General features: G+C 43.9%; 2 protein-coding genes across 1 annotated transcript; one reads left to right on the top strand and one right to left on the bottom strand.

Moving 5' to 3' along the window:
* Nucleotides 1-23699, bottom strand: part of LOC140480647 (leucine-rich repeat and death domain-containing protein 1-like) — a 258495-nt gene that overhangs the window by 49996 nt on the left and 184800 nt on the right.
* Nucleotides 1759-9718, top strand: LOC140480646 (transcription termination factor 1, mitochondrial). The gene is made up of 2 exons (XM_072575794.1): nt 1759-1895; nt 6948-9718. Exon 2 carries the CDS (start codon nt 6999-7001, stop codon nt 8145-8147), a length of 1149 nt encoding a protein of 382 aa, XP_072431895.1. The 5' UTR covers nt 1759-1895; nt 6948-6998; the 3' UTR covers nt 8148-9718.

Here is a 23699-nt window from a genome sequence, read left to right on the forward strand (position 1 = left end):
CTGCCCCCCGTTCCCCCATCCCCGTCCAGCACCGCCCCCCTCCCCATCTAGCATAGTCTCCATCCAGCACTGCCCCAGCACCCCCGTCACTGTCCAGCACCGTCCCCTCCCCATCTAGCACCGCCCCGCCGCCCCCATCCCCGTCCCTGTCCAAAACTGCCCCCACCCCCCATCCCCATCAAGCACTGCCCCGTCCCCATCGCCGTCCAACACTGCCTCCACCCCCCATCCCCGTCCAGTACTGCTGCTGCCTCTATCCCCGTCCAATGCTGCCCCCTGCCCCATCCCCATCCAGCACCGCCTCTTCCCCCCATTCAGCACCACCCCTGTCCCCCATCCCCGTCCAACACCAAACCCTGCTTCTCCATCCTGGTCCAGCACTGCCCCTGCCCCCCTATCCCTCTCTAGCACTGCTCCCGGCCCCTCTCCGGCGCAGCCAGACTGCACACTAACAACAAAACTGCTGCTGCTGCTGCCTTTGTGGGGCAAGTCTCCAAATAGCACACACACACGCACATTTTACTGCAACTTTTTGACAGGTTCCACCTTTGCCCTGTACAGGACAATGTTGGTCAGATTATCTGGGGGGGGGGGGGGGAGGGGGGGTGGGTATGGGTTTAGGGTAGAACACCAGGGAAAGTGTGGGGGAGAGAGGGCTGGAGGTCAGTCATTTGAAGACAGTGCCTGTTTAATCACTACAAACAAAAGACACAATGACTGTTAGAAACATGTCTTTGATGTAATGTTTCTATCGGGACCTCGAGATCTCCTTCGGTTATCCAATTTTCGGATAATTGGTACTTGGATAATCATGGTTCCACTGCATACTGAGCAGATAGAAAGTGTATTTGAGTCAATTACTTTTACAAGAAATTTGAGGATATACCTTATCTGATTAATGTAGCTGATTTGATTTTTAAGTGGTCACTAATTTTCCAGAAGACATTTGGTTAGGCACCTCTACGTTATTAGCATAGATTAGAATATGCAATTTGAATTAACTTTTTGATGGATAGAAAATTGCTTGAGAACTAGAAGAGTGGGGTTATCAGTTATCATCTTTGATTGGGCACAAGAATTGTTACTGTGGGACTCCAAATTTTCACCATATTTATTAACAATTTATGTGAAGGAATAGAGATAGATATATTTACCCAAGATTCTGATATTAGATCTTGTGGTCAGTAGCAAAGCCAGGACATTCACTTTTACAACAAAGGCATAATTTGCTAAAAGATCTAACTATTTTTCGGAGAGAATTTAAATTCGAATGCGCTGACTAACATTGCTGCTAACTGCAGTTTTTTAAGAAAAGCATCGAACACCACCGATTGGCAAAGCAATACCGGCCTTGAAAAGATTCCGGTTAATCGGATTTACATTATTAGCATTGATTGCATAAACCCATTCTTAATGATTTAGGGGTCTAGGTGTTGAAATTTGAACAAACTGAAGATTTAAGGACTGAAATGTTCATAGAAATATGCAGTAGAACGTTGAGAAATGCAAAGGAAAAATAAAGCCCGGTTTGATTTCATAATTGTTTTCTTCCAAAATGTTGATATACCGTTTTCTCAGCATTAATCTTTTACTTTATTTCCGGCATTCTCGGTTTTGTAATTTGAGCAACAACAAAAAAACATTGAATTCCTTTCCTTGGAGATGTCGTGGTTACAGTAGAACACGTGAAAGGCTCACTGTAATCTTTCCAAGCAGCTATTGGCGCAGCTTTTAAGAAGGAAGTGTGTCATTGAGAGACAACTTCCAGCTCAGTTTATATGTACTGTGCTTGTGCACAGAGATACACATGTTCGTTTCCGAGTAGTCCCGGAAATCCCTGCATTCTTCATTGACTCTCAGTTACAGACGGGGTATTAATGTGTCTTTGTGTACCGGTGAGTTCTGCATATAATCCAAAACAAAATTATTTTAAGTGGCTGTTTTTGATTTTATGGCAAGCGTTTTGCCTATGGTTTAGTTGTCCCTTTTCAAGGAGCTTAGACGGCTGTAGGGTTTCAATGTGTGCGGAGTTAAAGGGTTTTAGACAGTCTGAGAGAATCGGGAGTCCCGATAATAAACAAATTAAAAGTAGCCGAGAGGGAACAGAAATTAGATCAGCAAAAGACAAGGTGCGTTTGCAAAGTTTCTGATCTGTTTATTGTGGTGAATAGTCATTGTTTTCTCCATTTTTCACCTTGGGCGGCCTGCAAGTTTATTCTGTTTTCAGATGCCTAACTGGTTTCTCAGTCAAGGCGATAGGTTATCTGCTTATTTTGCAAAAGTGTCACCCCTCTCCATTCTGAAATTCCAGTGACGATGACTAACTGATCCCGCGTCCACAACAATTTTTGCTCTGATTCCCATTTTCAACCGATAAAGCTATTTTTTGACCACTTGCACTTAAGTCAATAGTGAGGAAATTATTCCAGAATTTGGCATCAGTTGTACCTGCCATTCTGTCCTCCTGTCTTTTTGTAAACCCACGCTGTTGTCGTTATTCTGCATCACGAATCAGCCGTCCATTCAACTGAACTAACGATCCATATTTTTATGAATATGACCACTAACATTAAGACATACTCCCCCTGGCTCACGATTTCTGTAAATTTATGAACATTCCAGTTAGGAGCTGCAGCAGGCTATTCTCGGGTCTACCCCACCCCATTCTGTAAGATCATAGCTGATCTGTTCATATTTTGAATTCTTTTCTATCCCATAACCTTTGATTCCCTCCATAACAAGAATCTATCAACCTCTGCTTTTAAAATTATTCACTGATCCTGTCTGCTGCCTTCTGATAGAGTTCAAAGGATGTATAACACCAAATGAAAAAAAATCTCCCCATCTCAGTCCTAAAAGGGCGATTCCTAATTTTTAGACAGTGACCCCTCACTTTAGATTCATCCGCAAGAGGATCCTTTTCATCCCCATTTTATCAAGTGCATTCAGGATTTTCTGTACTTCAATCATGTCACTTTCTAAACTCCAGTGGAAACAAGCCCAATCTGTGCAGATATTCCTTATAAGACAATCTGCGCATTCCGAGTATCAATTTAGTGAAGCTGCTGTGAGCCGCTTTCAATGCATTTACATAATTGTTAAAAAAAAGATTACAACTGCATTCAACATTCAAGGTGACGTCTCACCAATGTTCTGTATAACTGAAGCATAACGTCTTTACTTTTATGTTAAACTCTTCTTGTAATGGAATGCTTTTTAGCCTTTTTAATTACATGTACCTGAATGCTAACCTTTTGTGACTTGCGCACTCAAAAACCTGGATCCTCTGCACCCTACAGTCATTCTTCATTTAAGTAATACTCCGCTTTTATATTCCTTGCTGAAGTGAACAACCACATATTTTCCCACACTATAGTTCATCTGCCAGATCTTTTTGGTCACTTGCTCGGCTTATCTATGTTTCTTTGCATTTTCCTTCTGTACTCATCACAACATAGTTTCCTACCCAACTTTGTGTCATCTGCAAATTTAGCTACCATGCCTTCACTTCCCTTATCATAGAATCCCTACAATGTGGAAACAGGCCTTTTGGCCCAAGAAGTCTACACCGACCCTCCAAAGAGCCAAGACCCATTCCCCCCCACCCCATATTTACCCATGATTAATGCACTTAACCTACACATCCCTGAACACAATGGGCGATTTAGCATGGCCAATTCACCTAAACTGCACATCATTGGATTGTGGAGGAAACCCGCACAGACATGGGGAGAATGTACAAATTCCACACAGTCACCCGAATCCTGAATTGAACCTGGGCCCCTGGTGCTATGAGGCAGCAGTGCTAACTACTGAGCTACTTCAAGTCTTTGATGTAAATTTTAAAATGCTGAGGGACCTGGACAGGCACCTGTGATACTCATTCTTGATTAGTAAGGGGATCAAGGGTTACAGAGAGAAAACAGGAGAAAGGAGTTGAGAAACATATCAGCATGACTAAATGGCTTAATTCTGCACGTATATCTTATGGTCTTTTGATCTCATCTCATCCTCCAAATTATAAGACAGTCAGCAAGCAATTTTCTATCCATGCTAATATATTAGCCCCCATACCATGGGCTCATAACTTGCGCAATAACCTTTTATGTGGCACCTTGTCAAGTACCTTTGGAAATCCATGTACAGTACATCTGCAGGTCCCCTTTATCCACAGCACCCTTTACTCTTTTATAAGAACTCTAATAAATTGCTTAAACAAGATTTCCTTTTCATAAAGTCACACTGACTCTTTCCTATTACCATGAAATTTTCTAAGTACGCACCTATAACTAACCACTTTAACGATGGACTTTAACACCCTATGATATAATTCAAGCTTGTGGTTTCTGCCTCCCTCCCTTCTAGGATAGAGGGGTTATATTTGTTATCTTCTAGTTTCAGGAAACTTACCAGTATTTAGGGAATTTTGGAATATTTACACTGAGGCTTCTATTACCTCAATAGCCCTCTCTTTTTAAAAGCCAGGAATACAGCTTCACCAGTTTGCTCAGTACCATTTTCCTGATCCTTCTACTTTTTGATGTACAGCTATAGCTAGATTATTTTGTAACCTTCACGTTTCAGACAGAAGCAAAATATTAGTTAATTTAATCTACCATCCCTTATTATCAAATATCAATTTCCATTCTCATTCTGAGAATCAGCACTCACTTTAATTTCTGTTTTCCTTTTTAAGTACCTGTAGAAGCTCTTGGTATCTGTTGTTACATATCTATCTAGCTTCTTCATGCTGTAATTTTTTTTCTTCTGATCGATCTTTTGGTTATTCTCTGAAATAATCCATTAAACATTTACTGCTGCTTCTCTGTTGATCTAGCCCTGAGCCTAGTTTTCATTACACTTCAGCTAACTCAGCTTTTATGTCCATCTAAATTTTCTTACTTATGCTTTAACTTACTAATCTTTGACCCATCTTTCTCCCTTTTAAACTGAATATAAAATCCAATCTTATTTGATTGCTGCTACCTATGGTGCCTTTGTTCTGAGACCATTAACAAATTCTGTGATGTCACACAATGCTATATTTGATATAACCTGGTTCCAGAACACACAATTTGAAGAAATTATTTTGAAGGTGTTCTGTGAACTCCTTATTCAGGCTTGCATTGCCAAACTGATTTTTCCAGTTTACACCTACATTAAAATCAACCAGGGATGTGCAGATTAGGTGTATTAGCCATGGCTAATGCAGGGTTACAGAGATAGGGTGGGGGGGGGTGAGTCTGAGTAGGCTGGTCTTTGGAGGATCAGTGTGGACTCGATGTGCCAAGTGACCTGCTTCCACATTACAGGTATTCTATAATGAATGCCTTTCAGTTATCACAAGCAACCAATATTTCTTGTTTACTTTGTCCTACATTATGTTTACTGTTAGAAGCCTGTACATGATTGCTGCTTGTAACTTCTTTCCCCCACTTTCCTCACCTCCACCCAAAATGATTCTACGCTTGGATTTTCTGAACCAATGTCAATCTAACTAAGGTAAAGTCACCATAGTTCCCGAGAGCTATAGTGCTGTTCTCTCATTAGACAGAATGAGAGAGACAAATGATGATTGGTGAGGTTGACAAGGCAAGACTTTAATGATGACCTCAGCCTCTGCAGAAGTTGAGCTTGGGTTGTTGGCATCACACTGCATCACAATCCAGCCATCCAGCCAACTTAGCTGATTCCACATCCACTGCACTAATGCCATCCTTGAATAGTGGTGCTACCCTCAGTCTTCACCCGGACTTCTATTCTTCTCAAATGACGTACTCCTCAATATTCAGGATCCAATCCTTGTCATCATCCAGCCATGTCTATCAGCTCATGTTTATTTACTTAAAAATGTGCTATTAAATTGCTTACTTTGTATCTGAATTCTGAAGGTTTAATTCCACTGTCCCTTCCTATTATTCTCTGACCCTCATTTCCCATATATCTATATTGCTGTCCTTCCTTGATTCTACTCCTTGATTTGCCACATCTACCCAAACATGGTTACTCACTGCCATTATTTAGTTTAAAGCCATTTCTATTTCCCTGGTTATGCTGCTTTCTACAACACTGGTCCCAACAGTACAGCTCCCACTTCCCCAGTACTAAAGCCAGTGTTCCATGAACTAGAACCTTCCTTTAAAATCTTCAACACCACTCTTTAATTCAGTCATTATTCATTTTGCTAATGTTATGTGCCCTTCACCAATTAGTTCGTGGCTGAGGAAATAATTCAGAGATTATTAACGTTGAGGTTATGTTTTCCAATTTTATGCATAGCTGCTCAGTGCCTCATCAGACCCTCTTGTCCTGCTATGTCATTATCACTTCCATGGACTACTACAACTGATCCTTGTCTCGCTCCACATTTCTATCCAGCCCTGAGCAATGTCCTGAACCCTGTCACTAGATGGGAAACTTCGCTTTCTGGACTCTGAAGAATATCTGTTTCCCTCACTATACTATCCCCTACTACCTTTTTGTTCTCCTCCCATTTGAATAGTTTTCTGTAAAATGGTGCCATAAGTTCTGCTTCAAGTATTCCTAAGGCACACACCATCTTAACTTGGGATTTTTTTTGCCGTATCTTCACTGCTGCTTGATCAAAACCTAGAAGTTCCTTTACAGCGCTTGTAGGTGTTCCTACACCAGGTTTACTGCAGTGGTTCAAGAAGGTGGTTCACTCGCTTGCCAAAGGCAATTTGGGATGTGCATCAAATCCTTTTCAGTGACGTTCACATTGCTTTAAATAATACTATTTCGGTGATAATGTAATAATCTACCTTGTCAGCATAAACTTGGAGATATTGATTTTAACTCTTAATCCTCATTTCTGGCATTTATTTAGAAACATTAACAAAACTGTAATAATTACAGAATTCAATTTTTATATGATTTAATTTAAGTAACACCAGTAACATTGCTTGTTCTTTCTTCTATGTATATAGGTTTGAAAGACTGTAACCAGAGAGTATATCTGCTGTGGTTATTGTGGAGATATGGCAGCCAGGATGGTAGCCCAAGTAATGAACATTTATCTGTGCAGAACAAGATTTCCTGATTTACCAAATTGCTTTCCATCTGCATGGTTTAAGTCATCATATTTGAGACTCTGTGCTTTTAGTTGCAATCATGCAACTGAGGCAATCCAAAAACCAGAAAATGCAGCTTTGTTAAGCAATTTGTCTGTTTTGGGTGTGGATATTAAGATGGCCCAGAAGAGGCAGCCTGGAGTCTTCAGAAAAGTGGTCACTAATGAAGAGGGTGTAGCCGAGTTCTTGAGAAGCAAGGGTGCCAATTGCAAGACCATTGCCAGTGTTATCTCAAGGTACCCTCGAGCCATCACACGTTCCTATCACCACCTTGAAGAAAGATGGCAATTATGGCGAAGCATTTTCAAGACAGATTCTGAGATCATAAGCATTATTGAGCGTTCTCCGGAATCATATTTTCGTTCAAGTGACAATGGAAACTTTGAAAAAAATATCAGTTTTCTTTATTCTCTTGGCTTAACCTCAAAGGACTTGCATCGCATTTTAACTACTGCTCCACGAGCATTCTCAAATAGTTTGGAACTAAACAAACAGATGGCAAAACTTCTACGAGATCTTGGTGTTAGTTTAGGCAATGAGAATCCAGATGATTTTGTTAAACGGATTATTACTAAAAATGCTTACATACTTATAAGAAGCACTAAACGGGTAAAAACCAATGTAGACTTTTTCAGAGAAGCACTTGAACCAAGTAACAGTGAACTTATAAAACTTCTTCAGGGGCAAGGCGCTGAAGTTTTGGACCTCTCGACTGACTACATGAAAAGAAATTTCAAAAATATAAGCGAACAGTTGTATTCATTAGGATGCAGCACTGAGGAAGTGCAGAAATTCTTTTTGGATTATCCACCAGCCTTTTATGCTTCATTTGAAAAACTTTCCAATAAAATCGACTGTCTCCTAGAAAGTGGAATTAATATTAAACAACTATTAAATAAGCCAAGAATATTGGAATTCAGTGCAATCAATTTGAAGAATCGTATAAAGGAGCTAGAACGGGTTGGATATGACTTTACAAAACATGGTGTGACCATTTTAGATTCTAGTAGAAGACGATTTGAAGCAAAATTAGGAAAGCTAAATAAAGAGGAATAGCTGTGTTGGTTCCTTGATTTGATGAGTCTTGTATCATTCTATATACTCTGAAGGGTGCTATCATTCTTGAAATGACTTTTGACTCTTTGAATTTAACATTGTATATAGAAAAGTGATTGAGTGCTTGTTAAATTATGCAGTGTTATGAGCAGTTAAAATAATTGGCTTGTTACAGTAGGCATTATTGTACTTAACTTTGTGTCATCTATGTAATGTTAACAGTAATAGCCATTTTTTATAAATTAAAAAAGTTTAAAGTTAATTTGAAAGTTAGTTTTACATGATTCCCTGAATGTGTCAATACCAGCCATTTGTTATGCAACGTTGTTCACTCCATATTTTCCCACCTCTAAGTTCCTGCCAAGTTAAGGTAGGAGAGTCCTGTACATTTTCACACTGATACCCAGGTTTAAATCTCAGAACAGTTTCTTTGTAGGATTATTATTGAAATGTGACTTTATTGAAGGAAAGAAGAACACTGCTTGTTTGTACAGAACTTAAACACGGAGGCAAAGTTTTCATCTTGCACTCATCATTTGAAGGAAAGAACAATTTATCTAGCATGACAAGAAGTGCTGATTGGTTGGCTTTGTGATGCAGCTGGCAGTATTAATTATCAATCTTGGCCAATTAAACTCAGGCCAGTCAGGGAGATTCTGGTCAGGATTTTGCTCTGACGAATGCAGTAGATATTTGTAATCTCCAAAATCCATTGCTCATTGAGATAATTGCAGTGTACGGGCATATTCTTTGTGCCTACAAATCAAAGGTTTTTGATTGTGAATATAAATAGCTTCTAACACATACAATGAATCCCACATTGTGAGCCCAACTGGTCTTAAATTGTTTTCTTACATAATTCTGATTAGAACATTGTTAGGATTATTTAGTAAATGCCTGATAGCAGAATCACATTGAACGTTGGACATGGTATTCTGCGGTTTGTAAACATGGGCCAGCTGAGTACGGTTGGTATGCTATCTGCTACAGACATTCGAAGAGAACTGTTGTTTGACATAGTCTGCCGGTTGTTGGAACTTATGTCCTTCATGTCAGGCAACATACTGATACTAAAACTGATGTACCAATTTCTTATTTATGTGGCAAGTAAAATGTATTTCTGGCCTGGTGATAGCATTCTGTTGATGGAGAAAATCACTTGTGTTTACTACAAGGTGGCAGTCTGAGACGGCTACTTTCAGCTGTTACACAATTTTTGATCCACCTTCCCCTCCAGTTTAATCTGAGCATCATGCGCGGCCAAAACTGAGGGCCAGAGGCCCTTTGATGAGTTTATACAATACATAACTAGCGATGATTTGCTCAAGTTAGTCATGATCATGTGGAAGTGCTTTTAGCACCCAATGGCATTCCAGATTTTCCAGGTCTTTCAGCATTTGTACATCATTATGCTATCATCAAACCAGAAAGAAATTGCCTACTGCACAAATGAGTAATGTAGTGTATGAAGTGTGTCACTGTGATGCTAGGTATGTGGATTGTTAGTCGACACTGGGCATAGCAGGGATCTATTTGGATGTATGTGGGGTCATTAAAACTGATTTGGCAAAGTTGCTGAGTTCATTAATCTGGTGATACTAATTGAATAGGAATTCCACTGGATGCAATTTAATTTTATGTTTGGCCTGCAGTGATGTATTTGGACATGCTAGAAGATAAAAATAATATGGAATCCCTACAGAGCAGATAAGGGTCTGCACCGACCCTCCAAAGAGCATCCGACCCAGATCCATCCACACTCCACTCTCTCTCTCTATAACCCCGCATTTCCGATGGCTAATCCATCTAGGCATTGTATCCCTGGACTCTACAGGGCAATTTAACACGGCTAATCCACCTAATCTGCAAGCTTTTGGATTGCGGTAGGAAACAGGAACACCTGAAGGAAATCCACACAGACAGTCGCCTAAGGATGGAATTGAACCTGGGTCCCTGTTGTGTGGCAGCAGTGCTAACTGAGCCATAGTGACACCCTAACATCCATAATATGTTCATGGATAGCATCATTTTAAATCTTGAATGGATCACAGAGACTGGTCAGGGCATTGCCAATCAGTTTATCTGCCTGGTCTGTATTGAATATCAAGTATAGATTGGCAGTAACAGTTCCTGCTATGTCTCCATGCCAATCCACTTGTCTGGATGAGTGCAGCTCCAACAACAATCAAGGAGTTTGACATTATCCAGGACAAAGCAGCCTGGATCTCATAAATTCCCTCCCTAAAGACATTGCGGGTCAACCCACAGTAAGTGGACAGCAGCAGTTCAAGAAGGTAGCTCACCACAACCTTCTCAAGGGCAACTAGGGACAGGCAATAAATGCTTGCCAGCCAGTGAAGCCCACATCGCAGAAATGAATAAAAAATAGCATACTGTAATCAAATAGCTCCATCTTCTCATGGTACCCGTATATAAATTGTTGTTCATTTTCTAAGTTGGTTTCTTGTGTCCTCATCCCAGTGAATGCAAGACAAAAAGCTTTGATTTGGTGAATCCTAGAAGGAAATATAATTGAAAATCAAAAACTCAAGGGCATTATTATTTTAGTATCAAATTTTACAGCTTTATCATAACTCCAGAGGAGACCTTGAAAGCACTGATTGATAAATACAAGGGATGCTCACCCTAATTGTTGACTGTAAAGTTATTCCACAGTGGCCCTTTACAGCTGCAGCAAAACTTCCTGAACTTTTTGTTCCACTATCCTTGCAAATAAAAAAAAATCCTTTGCCTTCCTAATCAAGTGCTGTTCCTGCTTATTAGTTATTTGTGGTTCATGTATCTGGACAGTCAGATTGTGGAATTTGGTGGCACTGAACACAGTGTAGTAACATATATACTGACCAGTATGTAGGAACCTATATACTGCAGACAAAGAGCTGAAAATGGGATGAAGTTGGACAGCTCGTTTTTGATTCTGTTCTCAACTGTACCAGTCTCAGATTGATCACTTTCCTCACTATCTCCTTGGGTCCCACCCCCTCACCTTACTAGTTGAAATCCTCCCGAGCAGCTCGAGCAAATTTCCCTGCCAGTATATTAGTCCCCTTCCAATTTAGGTGCAATCTGTCCTTCTTGTACAGGTCACTTCTACCCTGAAAGAGATTCCAATGATCCAAAAATGTGAATCCTTCTCCCATACACCAGCTCCTCAGCCATGCATTCATCTGCTCTATCCTCGTATTTCTGTCCTCACTAGCTCGTAGAACCAGGAGTAATCCAGATATTACTACTCTTGAGGACCTTATTTTTAAATTCCTGCCTAACTCTCTGTAATCTCCCTTCAGACTCTCAACCTTTTCCCTTTCTATGTCGTTGGTTCCAATGTGGACAATGACCTCTTGTTGGCCCCTCTCCCTCTTGAGAACATTCTGCACCCTCCCTGAGCAATCCTTGATCCTGGCACCAGGGAAGCAACATACCATTCTGATTTTTCGCTGCTGGCCACAGAAACATCTGTCTATGCCTCGGACTAGACAGTCCCCGAACACAATTGATCTCTTGGAACCCGACGTCCCCCTTGTTGTATTAGAGCCAGTCTCAATGCCGGAAACCTGGCTGTTCTTGTATGTTCCCCTGAGAGTCCACCCCCACCTTTTCCAAAGCAGCATACTTGTTTGAAATGGGCATAGCCACCAAAGACACCTGCACTAGCTGCCTAGCTCTCTCACCTTTCCTGGAGTTAATCTATGTGACTGTATCTGAGACTTTCCCCCATTCCTATAACTGCCATCCATCACATACTGTTGGTCAGGGCAGGCAGGGACAATAAATTAAACTGCATTTATTTCAATGCGAGTGGCCGAACAGGGAAAGCTGATGAACTCAGGGCATGGTTAGGAACATGGGGCTGGGATATCATAGCAATTACAGAAACATGGCTCAGGGATGGGCAGGACTGGCAGCTTAATGTTCCAGGATACAAATGCTACAGGACGGTTAGAAAGGGAGGCAAGAGAGGAGGGGAGTGGTGTTTTTGATAATGGATAGCATTACAGCTGTGCTGAGGGAGGATATTCCTGGAAATACATCCAGAGAAGTTATTTGGGTGGAACTGAGAAACAAGAAAGGGATGATCACCTTATTGTGATTTTATTATAGACCTCCTAATAGTCAGAGGGAAATTGAGAAACAAATTTGTAAGGAGATCTCAGCTATCTGTTAGAATAACAGGGTGATTATGGTAGGGGTTTTAACTTTTCAAACATAGACTGGTACTGCCATAGTGTTAAGGATTTAGATGAAGAGGAATTTGCCTAAAGAAATTGAGGGTTTGATTAAAAAGATGAAGGAAACATATGTCAGGTATAGACAAGATAGATCGAATGAATCCTTAGAAGAGTATAAAGTCAGTAGGAGAATACTTAAGAAGGAAATCAGGAGGGCAAAAAGGGGACATAAGATAGCTTTGGCAAATTGAGTTAAGGAGAATCCATAGGGTTTTCACAAATGCATTAAGGACAAAAGGGTAACTAGAGAGAGAATAGGGCCCCTCAAAGATCAGCAAGGCAGCCCTTGTGTGGAGCCACAGAAAATGGGGGAGATACTAAATGAGAATTTTGCATTAGTATTTACTGTGGGAAAGAATATGGAAGATATAGACTGTAGGGAAATAGAAGGTGACACATTGCAAAATGTCCAAATTACAGAGGAGAAAGTGCTGGATGTATTGAAACACATAAAGGTGGATAAATCCCCAGTACCTGATCAGGTGTACCCAAGAACTCTGTGGGAAGCTACAGAGGTGATTGCTGGGCCTCTTGCTGAGATATTTGTATCATTGATAGTCACAGGTGAGGTGCTGGAAGACTGGAGGTTGGCTAACGTGGTGCCACTGTTTAAGAAAGGTGGTAAGGATAAGCCAGGGAGCTATAGACCAGTGAGCCTGACATCGGTGGTGGGTGAGTTGTTGGAAGGAATCCTGAGGGACAGGATGTACATGTATTTGGAAAGGCAAGGACTGATTAGGGATAGTCAACATGGCTTTGTGTATGGGAAATCATGTCTCACAAACTTGATTGAGTTTTTTGAAAAAGTAACAAAGAGGATTATGAGGGCAGAGTGGTAGATGTGATCTATATGGATTTCAATAAGGTGTTCAACAAGGTTCCCAACGGGAGACTGATTAGCAAGGTTAGATCTCATGGAATACAGGGAGAACTAGCTATTTGGATACAGAACTGGCTCAAAGGTAGAAGACAGAGGGTGGTGTTGGAGGGTTGTTTTTCAGACTGGAAGCCTGTGACCAGTGGAGTGCCACAAGGATCGGTGCTGGGTACTCTACTTTTTGTCATTTACATAAATGATTTGGCTGTGAGCATAAGAGGTACAGTTAGTAAGTTTGCAGATGTTACCAAAATTGGAGGTGTAGTGGACAGCGAAGAGGGTTACCTCAGATTACAACAGGATCTTGACCAGATGGGCCAATGGGCAGAAAAGTGACAGATGGAGTTTAATTCAGATAAATGCGAGGTGCTGCATTTTGGGAAAACAAATCTTCGCAGGACGTATACACTGAATGGTAGGTCCTAGGGAGTGTTGCTGAACAAAGACCTTGGAGTGCAGGTTCATAGCTCCTTGAAAGTGGAGTCGCAGATAGGTAGGATAGTGAAGAAGATGTTTAGTATGCTTTTGTTTATTGGTCAGAGTATTGAGTACAGGAGTTGGGAGGTCATGTTGTGGCTGTACAGGACATTATTTAGGCCACTGTTGGAATATTGCGTGCAATTCTGGTCTTCTTCCTATCAGAAAGATATTGTGAAACTTGAAAGGGTTCAGAAAAGATTTACAAGGATGTTGCCAGAGTTGGAGGATTTGAACTATAGGGAGAGGTTGAACAGGCTGGGGCTGTTTTCCCTGGAGTGTCAAAGGGTGATACATGTATGGAATGACCTTCCAGAGGAGGTGGTGGAGGCTGGTACAATTGCAACATTTAAGAGGCATTTGGATGGGTATATGAATAGGAAGGGTTTGGAGGGATATGGGCCGGGTGCTGGCAGGTGGCACTAGATTGGGTGGGATATCTGGTTGGCATGGAAGGGTTGGACCGAAGGGTCTGTCTCCATGGTTGTACATCTCTATGACTCTATGATAGATTATGAGCCAAATGATTTTTGCCTGTGCCATAAATATTCTGTATTTAATCTCAGAGAGGGTTGAAAGAATAGAGATGGTCACAGAGCTGTAAGTGATCAAAAATAAGTTACAAGCACAAAGGCGATGTGTAAACAGATTTGGCATGAGTGAGCAGCCTCAGTTGTGTGCTTTTGGATTAACTCAAGAAGGCTGGATGACTTTAAATCAGTATCTCTTTAATGAGTTGACATGGTCTGTCAGAAATTAGGAGACCGCCTACAAGAAGAGTCTCTTTCTTTCTCTCAATGAAGCTTTTGAAGCTATAATGTTTGTTGTTTAGAATGTTCCATGTCGAAGTTCAATTAGTTAAATTCAAGACCCTCTTGTTGTTGAACAGTTCTTTGCTGCCATCTAATGAGCATTTTATGTAGTGCAGTTACTTAGGGATTAATGTCTCTAAACTTCATAGAATGAAATTGTATATTTGAAGTACTTGGGGAAAGTTCTACCCAGAATTGGTAAATGTAGTGACACCTAGCCAGCAATACAGTAGGTTGACTGGGTAAAACCTTAGGTAGTGAGCTTGATCTGAATTATTCATTGGTTCTTGGACAGCTTTGTTTTTTGCAGGGTGATAATTAAATACCATTTAGACTACAATTACTAAACATTGAAAATGTTCAATTGATAAATGAAAGCCAGCAAGGATACATAAAATATATTGGTCATATGTGATGAACAAGATGTAATTTGTTTTTTTGAAGAAATTATGATAATGGTGACAGTGGAGTGCTGAATGATGTGATTTATATGACCTCAAGAAGATATTTGATTAAAATCTATCTTCAGCGACTGTGAGCCAAACCTGAAGCTTGTAGAATTGATATCAGCTTTGTGTCAGGAGACCAAGAGAGAAAATGGATAGGTATTCTGAGTTGGAGGATGTGACTAGTTTCCCACAAGGATTTGTTTTGGGGTGTTGACTACTTACTGTACCTGTTAAAAATTTGATTTGATTTGATTATTGTTACATGCACTGAGATACAATGAAAAGTATTGTTTTGCATGTTAACCAGGCAAATCATACCATACATGATTACATCTAGGAGCACAACTTCCATCTTTTTTCTTCATGGTTCCTCAACTCACCCATGGATTCTATGCATTCCGACTTTATCTCACTTCTTGCTATCAGTGTAATTTTATTTTTTACTAATGAGACAACCCTGCCAAGACTGCCCATCTGCCTGTCCTTTCGATCAGACATGTAACCTTGGATAGTTAGTTTGTAGCCCTGACCCCCTTGCAGCACTTCTCTGTGACACCCACAGATTGAAATTGTGTACAAGCTCATTTACCTTGTTTTGAATACTACGCACATTTAAGTACAACACTTTCAGTTCTGCATTTACTATCCCCCTTTCTTATACTTGTCTCCTTATCTGCTGTGTCTAAAGTTAGATTCCTGACCCTTTCCATTATTGTCTATCCTATTACTTATTCTGGAAACTTTAATAACCTTGGTGCTCAGCACCAACATTCCCCCCCTCACAACCCAGACAACCCCTGGTCCCAACATGATTCAGGTGGAACAGCTCCTTCCTTCCTCAGTTCAGGTCCCAGTGTCCTATGATTTTTAAACTTATTCCTCCCACACCAATCTTTAAGCCATGTTTATACCTCTTTAATCTTGTTGATTCTCTACCAATTAGCTCATGGTTCAGGTAATAACACAAAGATTAATACTTTTTTGTTCTAATTTTTAATTTAGCCTCTAGCTGCTCATATTTCAGCAGAATCCCTTTCTTTCTGCCTGTATCATTGGCTATGTACATGGACCACAACATGTGGATCTTTCTGCTCCCACTGTAAGTTCCTCTGCTGCCCAGATGAGATATCCTGAACTTGGGCTGTGTTGCCTGCCTGGGTTTTTTGATCCTGGCCATAGAGAACAGTGTCTATTCCCCTGGCTAGACTATCCCCGATTACAACTTCATTTCTCTTTTCTTTTCGCCACCTCTCCTCCACTCTCGAATGGCACCCTGTTTCACTGTGCTACGGTCAGCTTGTTCATCCTCCCAATAGCCCCTGCTTCCATCCACATAGGGAGCAAGAATCTCAAACTTGTTAGACAAGCTTAAGTGCTGAGGCTCCTTCAGCACTACCTCCTGGATCCCTCCACCTGCCTCACTTATAGTCACACCCTCCTGTCCTTACCACTATTCAAATTTGAGGCAGTCAATCTAAGGAGTGTGACTGCCTCCAGAAAGGCCTTCTCCTTCTTGACGTGTTTTATGTTCAAGGCTTTATTTTATTTCAAAAATATACTTTATTCATAAAATTATTTGGATCCCTATACAATTGGTCACGCCATTCTAGTGCACACATTACATTTCTTTACATATAGACATCAAAATTTATTTTCCTATCCAGCTCTTCTGCTGAGGCGTCAGTGGAGCCCAAATGACTGGATGGGGCCCCTGTTCTTCTGAGGCAGGCAGATGTTACACAGTGGTCTTTCCCCACCGAGCCTTGGTGGCAGCTGCCCCAAGCTTTAGCGTGTCCCTCAACACGTAGTCCTGGACTTTGAAATGTGCCAGTCTGCAACACTCAGTCAGGGTCAACTCCTTCAGCTGGAAGATCAACAGGTTTCGGACTGCCTAGAGAGTGTCCTTCACTGAGCTGATGATCCTCCAGGCGCAGTTGATGTTCGTCTCGGTGTGCGTCCTAGGGAACAGACCGTAGATCACGGAGTCTGGGACGAACCTCGACAAACACCACTGCATTCCTCTCCAGACTTCTTCTGCATAGGCATATTCCAGAAGGAGGTGTGTGACAGTCTCGTCCCCCACCGCAGCCGCTTCGAGGGCAGCACGGCAAAGAGTCCGGGCATGCATAAAGGATCTCACAGGCAGAGCCCTTCTCACCACCAGCCAAGCCATGTCTTGGTGCTCATTGGAAAAGTTCTGGCGATGAGGCATTCTGCCAAATGGCTTTGACAGTCTGCTCAGGGAACTGCTCGATAGGATCCGCCCTCTCCTTTTCCCAAAGGGTCTCAAGGACACTACATGCTGACCATTTCCTGATGGACTTGTGGTCAAAGGTGTTTTTCTTCATAAACTTCTACACAAAGGACAGGTGATATGGAACGGTCCAACAACTCGGAGCGTTCCGCGGCAGTGAGGCCAGGCCCATCCTTCGCAACACCGAGGACAGGTAGAACCTCAGTACGTAGTGACACTTGGTGTTTGCGTACCAGGGATCCACGCACAGCTTGATGCAGCCACACACAAAGGTGGCCATCAGGGTGAGGGTGGCATTGGGTGTGTTTATTCCCTCGTTGCCCAGATCTTTATACATCGAGTCCCTTTGGACCCGGTCCATCTTAGATCTCCATATAAATTGGAAGATGGCCCGGGTGACTGCAGTGACACACGTTCTGGGAATAGGCCAGACCTGTGCCACGTATAATAGCAATGACAGTGCCTCACAGCTGATGACCAGGTTTTTTCCCACGATGGAGAGCGACCGTAGCTTCCATCTGCCCAGTTTCTGCCTCACTTTGCTGATACCCTCCTCCCAAGATTTGGCGCACGCTCCAGCTCCCCCCCCCGCCGTACCAAATACCCAGCACCTTCAGGTGGTTGGTCCTAACAGTGAAGGGGATCGAGGATTGGTTGGCGCAGTTCCCGAAGAGCATAGCCTCGCTCTTGCCTCGGTTTACCTTGGCCCCCGAGGCCCGTTCGAACTGGTCACATATGCACATGAGTCTGTGCACGGACAGCGGATCCGAGCAGAAAACGGCGACGTCATCCATGTACAGGGAGGCCTTAACCTGCAGGCCCCCGCTGCCAGGAATAGTCACCCCTCTTAGGCTCACATCCTTCCTGATGGATTCGGAAAATGGCTCTATGCAGTACACAAACAAGGCAGGAGAGAGAGGGCAGCCTGCCTGACTCCAGATCTGACTGGGAAGCTACCTGATTCCCACCCATTGATTGAGACTGCACTGACAATGTTGGCGTAGAGCAATCTGATCCAATTGCGGATTCTCTCCCCAGTGCCCATTTCGGAGAGAACATCTCTCATATACCTGTGTGATATCCTGTCAAAGGCTTTCTCCTGGTCCAGGCTGATCAGGCAGGTGTCCAACCCTCTGTCCTGCACGTAGGCGATCGTATCCCTGAGGAGTGCGAGACTCTCAGCGATTTTCCTGCCCGGTACAGCACATGTTTGGTCAGGGTGAATCACCGACCCCAGAGCAGACCTGACCTGGTTGGCGATTACCTTTGACAAAATTTTGTAGTCCGCATTCAACAGTGAGATTGGTCTCCAATTTCTGATTTCCTCCCTCTCCCCCTTCTGCTTGTAGATGAGGGTGATGATGCCTTTCCTCATGGATTCACTCATGGTACCTGCCCGAAGCATACTGACACACACCTCCAGCAGGTCCTGGCCAATCAAGTCCCATAGAGTGGAATAGATCTCGACCGGTAAGCCGTTGCTTCCGGGAGTTTTATTCTTTTCAAAGGACTCGAGGGCCTTGGTCAGCTCGTCCAGAGATAGCGGATGGTCCAGCCTCTCCTGTGTTCTGTCGTCTAAGACCTCCGTGATAGAGGACAGGAACGACTGGGAGGCCGCGCTGTCGGTCGGCTTCGCGTCATACAGACTGGCGTAGAAGGATTTACTGATCCTCATGACGTCAGCCTGAGATGACGTTATCGAGCCAACTTCTTCCTTCAGGCTGCTGAGCACAGAGTTCTCTTTGTGCACCTTCTGGAAGAAGAAACGTGAGCACGTCTTGTCCTGCTCCACCGAGCAGACCCTGGACCGGAAGATTATCCTGGAGGCCTCCGAAGCAAAGAACGAGGCTTGCTGGCCCTTCACCTCCTTGAGGTCCTCCGAGACATCCACCCCCATCGTCTGCAGCAGGAGCAGGTTCTGCATACTTTCCTGGCACTGGGACAGTTTTCCCCTCCTCTTTCTTGCCTCCTGAACACCTTTGAGGATGAAGAACCTCTTGATGTTCCCTTTTACTGTTTCCCACCAGTCTGCTGGGGACTCAAAGAGGGGCTTCACGGTTCTCCAACCTGCGTAATCCCTCTTGAGCTCCTCAATGTTTCCCGGGGTCAACACCTTTGTGTTCAGCTTCCACGTTCCCTTACCAGCCCGCTGCTCGTCCTGTAGGTGACAGTTGGCCAGCAGGAGGCAGTGGTCAGAGAAGAACACCGGCTTGACGTCGGTGGATCTGACCGAGAGCGTTCGGGACACAAACAGGTAATCTATCCTTGAGCGGATAGACCCGTCTGCCCATGACCAGGTGTATCTACGCTGCGGTCCGTCTGCAGGGGTGCTGAAGATGTCGTGTAGCTTGGCATCTTTTACCGTGTCCATCAGGGCTTTGGACGTGGCATCCAGTTTACTGACCCCCCCGGAATGTCGGTCTGCATCAATGATACAGTTGAAGTCTCCGGCCAGAATGACCGGCCTGGATATAGCCAGCAACAGTGGAAGCTGCTGCAGGACGGCCAACCGTTCACTCTTACCCACTGGGGCGTACACATTAATCAGTCTCAGGGGAGCATTCCTGTACATGATGTTGCCCGACAAGGAGGCGCCCACCCACCACCTCCTTAACCTCGGAGATGGTGAAGTCGCCTCCTTGCAACAGGATACCCAGGTCGGAGGCGTGGCTATCGTTGCCCCCCGACCACACTGACAGCCTGTGGGCCCACAAGCTCGACCATCTCCTGTAACTGCTGAGGTGCGGTATCCCACACTCCTGCAGAAACAGGACGTCGGCTTTAACATTGGCCAGGAAGGCCATCGTAGGAACACATCGCGTAGCCGATTTGATGCTACGCACATTGATGCTGGCAATTCTTATCCCCATTTTAACAGTTTACACGGTTAACAGTGTCCATTTGCTGCTGGTCTTGCCCTTCTGGTGTAGCTGTGTGCATTCCCGTGGTGATGGTAAACTGCTGGACCCTCCCAGGGCTGAGGTAGCTGTCCGGCTCCATGCTGGAGACATTTCCCCGCTCTGGTGTCTTCGCGTCAGGTCCAGGGTCCGCATAGTCCAGTTCTCCATCTGACAGCGGGGCTGTCACAGGACCGCTGCTCCCAGTTACCTGGAGCTGTGGGCCGGTGGGTACCTCTTGGTTCTCACCAGGTGGGGGCAGACCTTTACCCATCCCCTCAGAGGGATTGTCTTTTCCTGTTTGGGTGGTGCTGCCCTCCTTTTTCCCCACGGCGCTCTGTCTCTTCATCTGGTAATGACCCTCCTTGCGCCCGTCCTCACCGTCTGAAGAGCTGCCTGTGTTCTCCTCATGCAGGTGTTGTTTCCCCCTTTGCTGGGTGGCTTTGGGGGCCTGCCTAAGGTTTCCTCTTCCTGTTTTTGACAGTAATCCAATCCTCTGCCTCCTTTGATCCCTCCTCTTCCATTTCCTCCGTCTGTCTTGAAGGAGCTTGGATCGGCTGCTGCACCTCCCCGCTGTCTGCCGTCTGCTCCACTACAGCCTGCCCTTCCTCCCGGCTGCCTCCAGACACCATTCCCCTGCTGGTTTGAGGTACCCTGCTGGTCTTATGCGGTCCACAGCTCGTGTTGCCACCTCCGGCCATCTGTGCAAAGGTGGCAGCCCCTCATCTTGGGCCGGCCTTGTACATGTGGCCCGCCTCTCCGCACAGATTACAGTTCTTGGCCTCCTTACATTCATTGGTTGGGTGGCCTTCCTGCTTGCAGTTTCGCAGACGGACACCTTACAATCCGCTGCCATGCGGCCTGACCTCCCGCAGGTTCGGCACACTTTTGGCTGCCCTGCATATGTCAGGTAACCTCTGCTTCCTCCGATGGCAAAGCTGGAGGGTGGGTGGAGGATGTTCCCACTGGCATCGACCCTCAGGGTTACCCTGACCTATCGTTTGCTGGTCCAGATCCCGAAAGGATCGACCACATCGGTGCTTTGTCCCTCGATCTGGATGTACCTTCTCAGGAATGTCAGGACATCCACTGCTGGGAAGTGGGGGTTGTACATATGGATTGTAACAACCCGACTCCTCTGTGCAGGAAGCACATACAACAGGACTGCTGACAAGATGGAGAATAGAGCCTCCCCTTCCTTCTCCTTAAAGACCTTCAGGAGATGCTTTTGCAATTCTTCAATCTCCTGAAGGTCACGTCGAAATACACGCAGTACATGTCCGCTGCGTCGAACCTGCAGCATTCCAGCAAAATCTTCTTCACAAACACCGTCTGATCGACTGGTGTACGCTCCTCCACCTCCTTCACAGTCACCATGAACCACAATAATGTTTGCCTGTGAGATCCTTTATGCATGCCCGGACTCTCTCCCGCACCGCACGTTGCCCTCGAAGCGGCTGCGTGGGGGACGAGACTGTCACACACCTCCTTCTGGAATGTGCCTATACAGAAGAAGTTGGGAGAAGAATGCAGTGGTGTTTGTCGAGGTTCGTCCCGAGCAGCGCCATGATGTGCTCTATGGTCTGTTCCCCGGGATGCACACCGAGACGAACATCAACTGTGCCTGGAGGATCATCAACTCGGTGAAGGACACTCTCTGGGTGGTCTGAAACCTGTTGATCTTCCAGCTGAAGGAGTTGACCCTGACTGAGTGTTGCAGACTGGCACATTCCAAGGTCCAGGACTATGTGTTGAGGGACGCGATGAAGTTTGGGGCAGCTACTGCCAAGGCACGGTGGGGAAAGACCACTGTGTAACATCTGCCTGCCTCAGAAGAACAGGGGGCCCACCCAGTCATTTGGGCTCCACTGACGCCTCAGCAGAAGAGCTGGATAGTAAATGTACAGACTTGTATATAGGAAAAATAAATGTTGATGTCTGTATGTAAAGTAATGTAATGTGTGCACAAGAATGGCATGACCAATTGTATAGAGATGCAAATAATTTTATGAATATAGTATATTTTTGAAATAAATAAAGGTTCACCTGCTCCTATGTTATGTAATTACAACACATTGCCTGGCCCGGCAGCTCTATTTTATTTACTTAGTTCTTAATTTGACTTAATTTGAACATTTCATACTGGTCTTTTGGCTTGTAGCCTGTAAATATTTCCCCTACTTACCTTCAATCTAAAATTAACTTTAGTGTACAGTCAGATTAGTAGCTATCATCAGTCAATGAACATACGTGATGAAACTGTGATTCACAAACTGCCTCTAAATTCCCTGAAATACACAGATAAGATCTCTCCTTCCAGACCATGCAAAACCAATGCTTCACAAACAGGGTATGGAAGGAATTTGATGAAGGAAGACCATGTAAAGACATTAAAGTCAAAGATAATATAGTGGGTGGATTAAAAATGCTGAAAACAAATTAAAGATGGCTGAACAAAAAGACCTTAGAGTGCAGGTTCATAGCTGTTTGAAAGTGGAGTCGCAGGTAGATAGGATAGTGAAGAGGGCGTTTAGTTTGCTTTCCTCTATTGGTCAGAGTATTGAGTACAGGAGTTGGGAGGTCATGTTGCGGCTGTACAGGACATCGGTTAGGCCACTATTGAAATATTGCGTGCAGTTCTGGTCTCCTTCCAACCAGAAAGATGTTGTGAAACTTGAAAGGGTTCAGAAAAGACTTACAAGGATGTTGCCAAGGTTGGAGGATTTGAGCTATAGGGAGAAGCTGAACAGGCTGGGGCTGTTTTCCCTGGAGGGTCGGAGGCTTATAGGGGTTTATAAAATCATGAGGGGCATGGATATGATAAATAGAAAAGATCTTTTCCCTGGGTGGGGGAGTCCAGAATTAGAGGGCATGGGGCATAGAGGGGAAAGATGTAAAAGATACCTAAGGGGCAATGTTTTCATGCAGAGGATGGTACGTGTATGGAATGAGCTGCCAGAGGAAGTGGTAGAGGCTGGTACAATTGCAACATTTAAAAGACATCTGGATGGGTATATGAAAAGGAAGGGTTTGGAGGGATATGGGCCAAGTGCTGGCAGGTGGGACTGGATTGGGTTGGGATATCTTGTCGGCATGGACGAGTTGGACCAAAGGTTCTGTTTCCATGCTGTACATCTCTATGACTCTATGACAGTGGAGAATGAAATACCAAATCAAGTTGATGCGAATTGCAAAAACTCCTGGCTTTGAGGAGGTGCTCATCTCTTTGTAGAATGATAGAGTTGAAGCTGACCAGATCATTAATGTTTCTCGACACTTCCTGACAGCTCTTGACACCTTTTGACAATTCTGGACAGGTAGACAATTACTGATACTTGTTGATAGTTCCGGATGGGTCTTACAAGTTAGTCAGTTCCAAGGGTTTTATGAACCTTTTACACACAAACTTTTCCACACTTTGTATTCCCAAAGGGAATATAATTTTCCCAAAGGATACTTATCCCCTACTTCAATGTGTACCAGGATCATATCTGCTGTGGTACCCAAACTCTCCATAGAGTATACTGGCTGTTCAA

This window comes from Chiloscyllium punctatum, chromosome 8 (genome assembly GCF_047496795.1).
Source record: "Chiloscyllium punctatum isolate Juve2018m chromosome 8, sChiPun1.3, whole genome shotgun sequence".
NCBI lineage: Eukaryota > Metazoa > Chordata > Chondrichthyes > Orectolobiformes > Hemiscylliidae > Chiloscyllium > Chiloscyllium punctatum.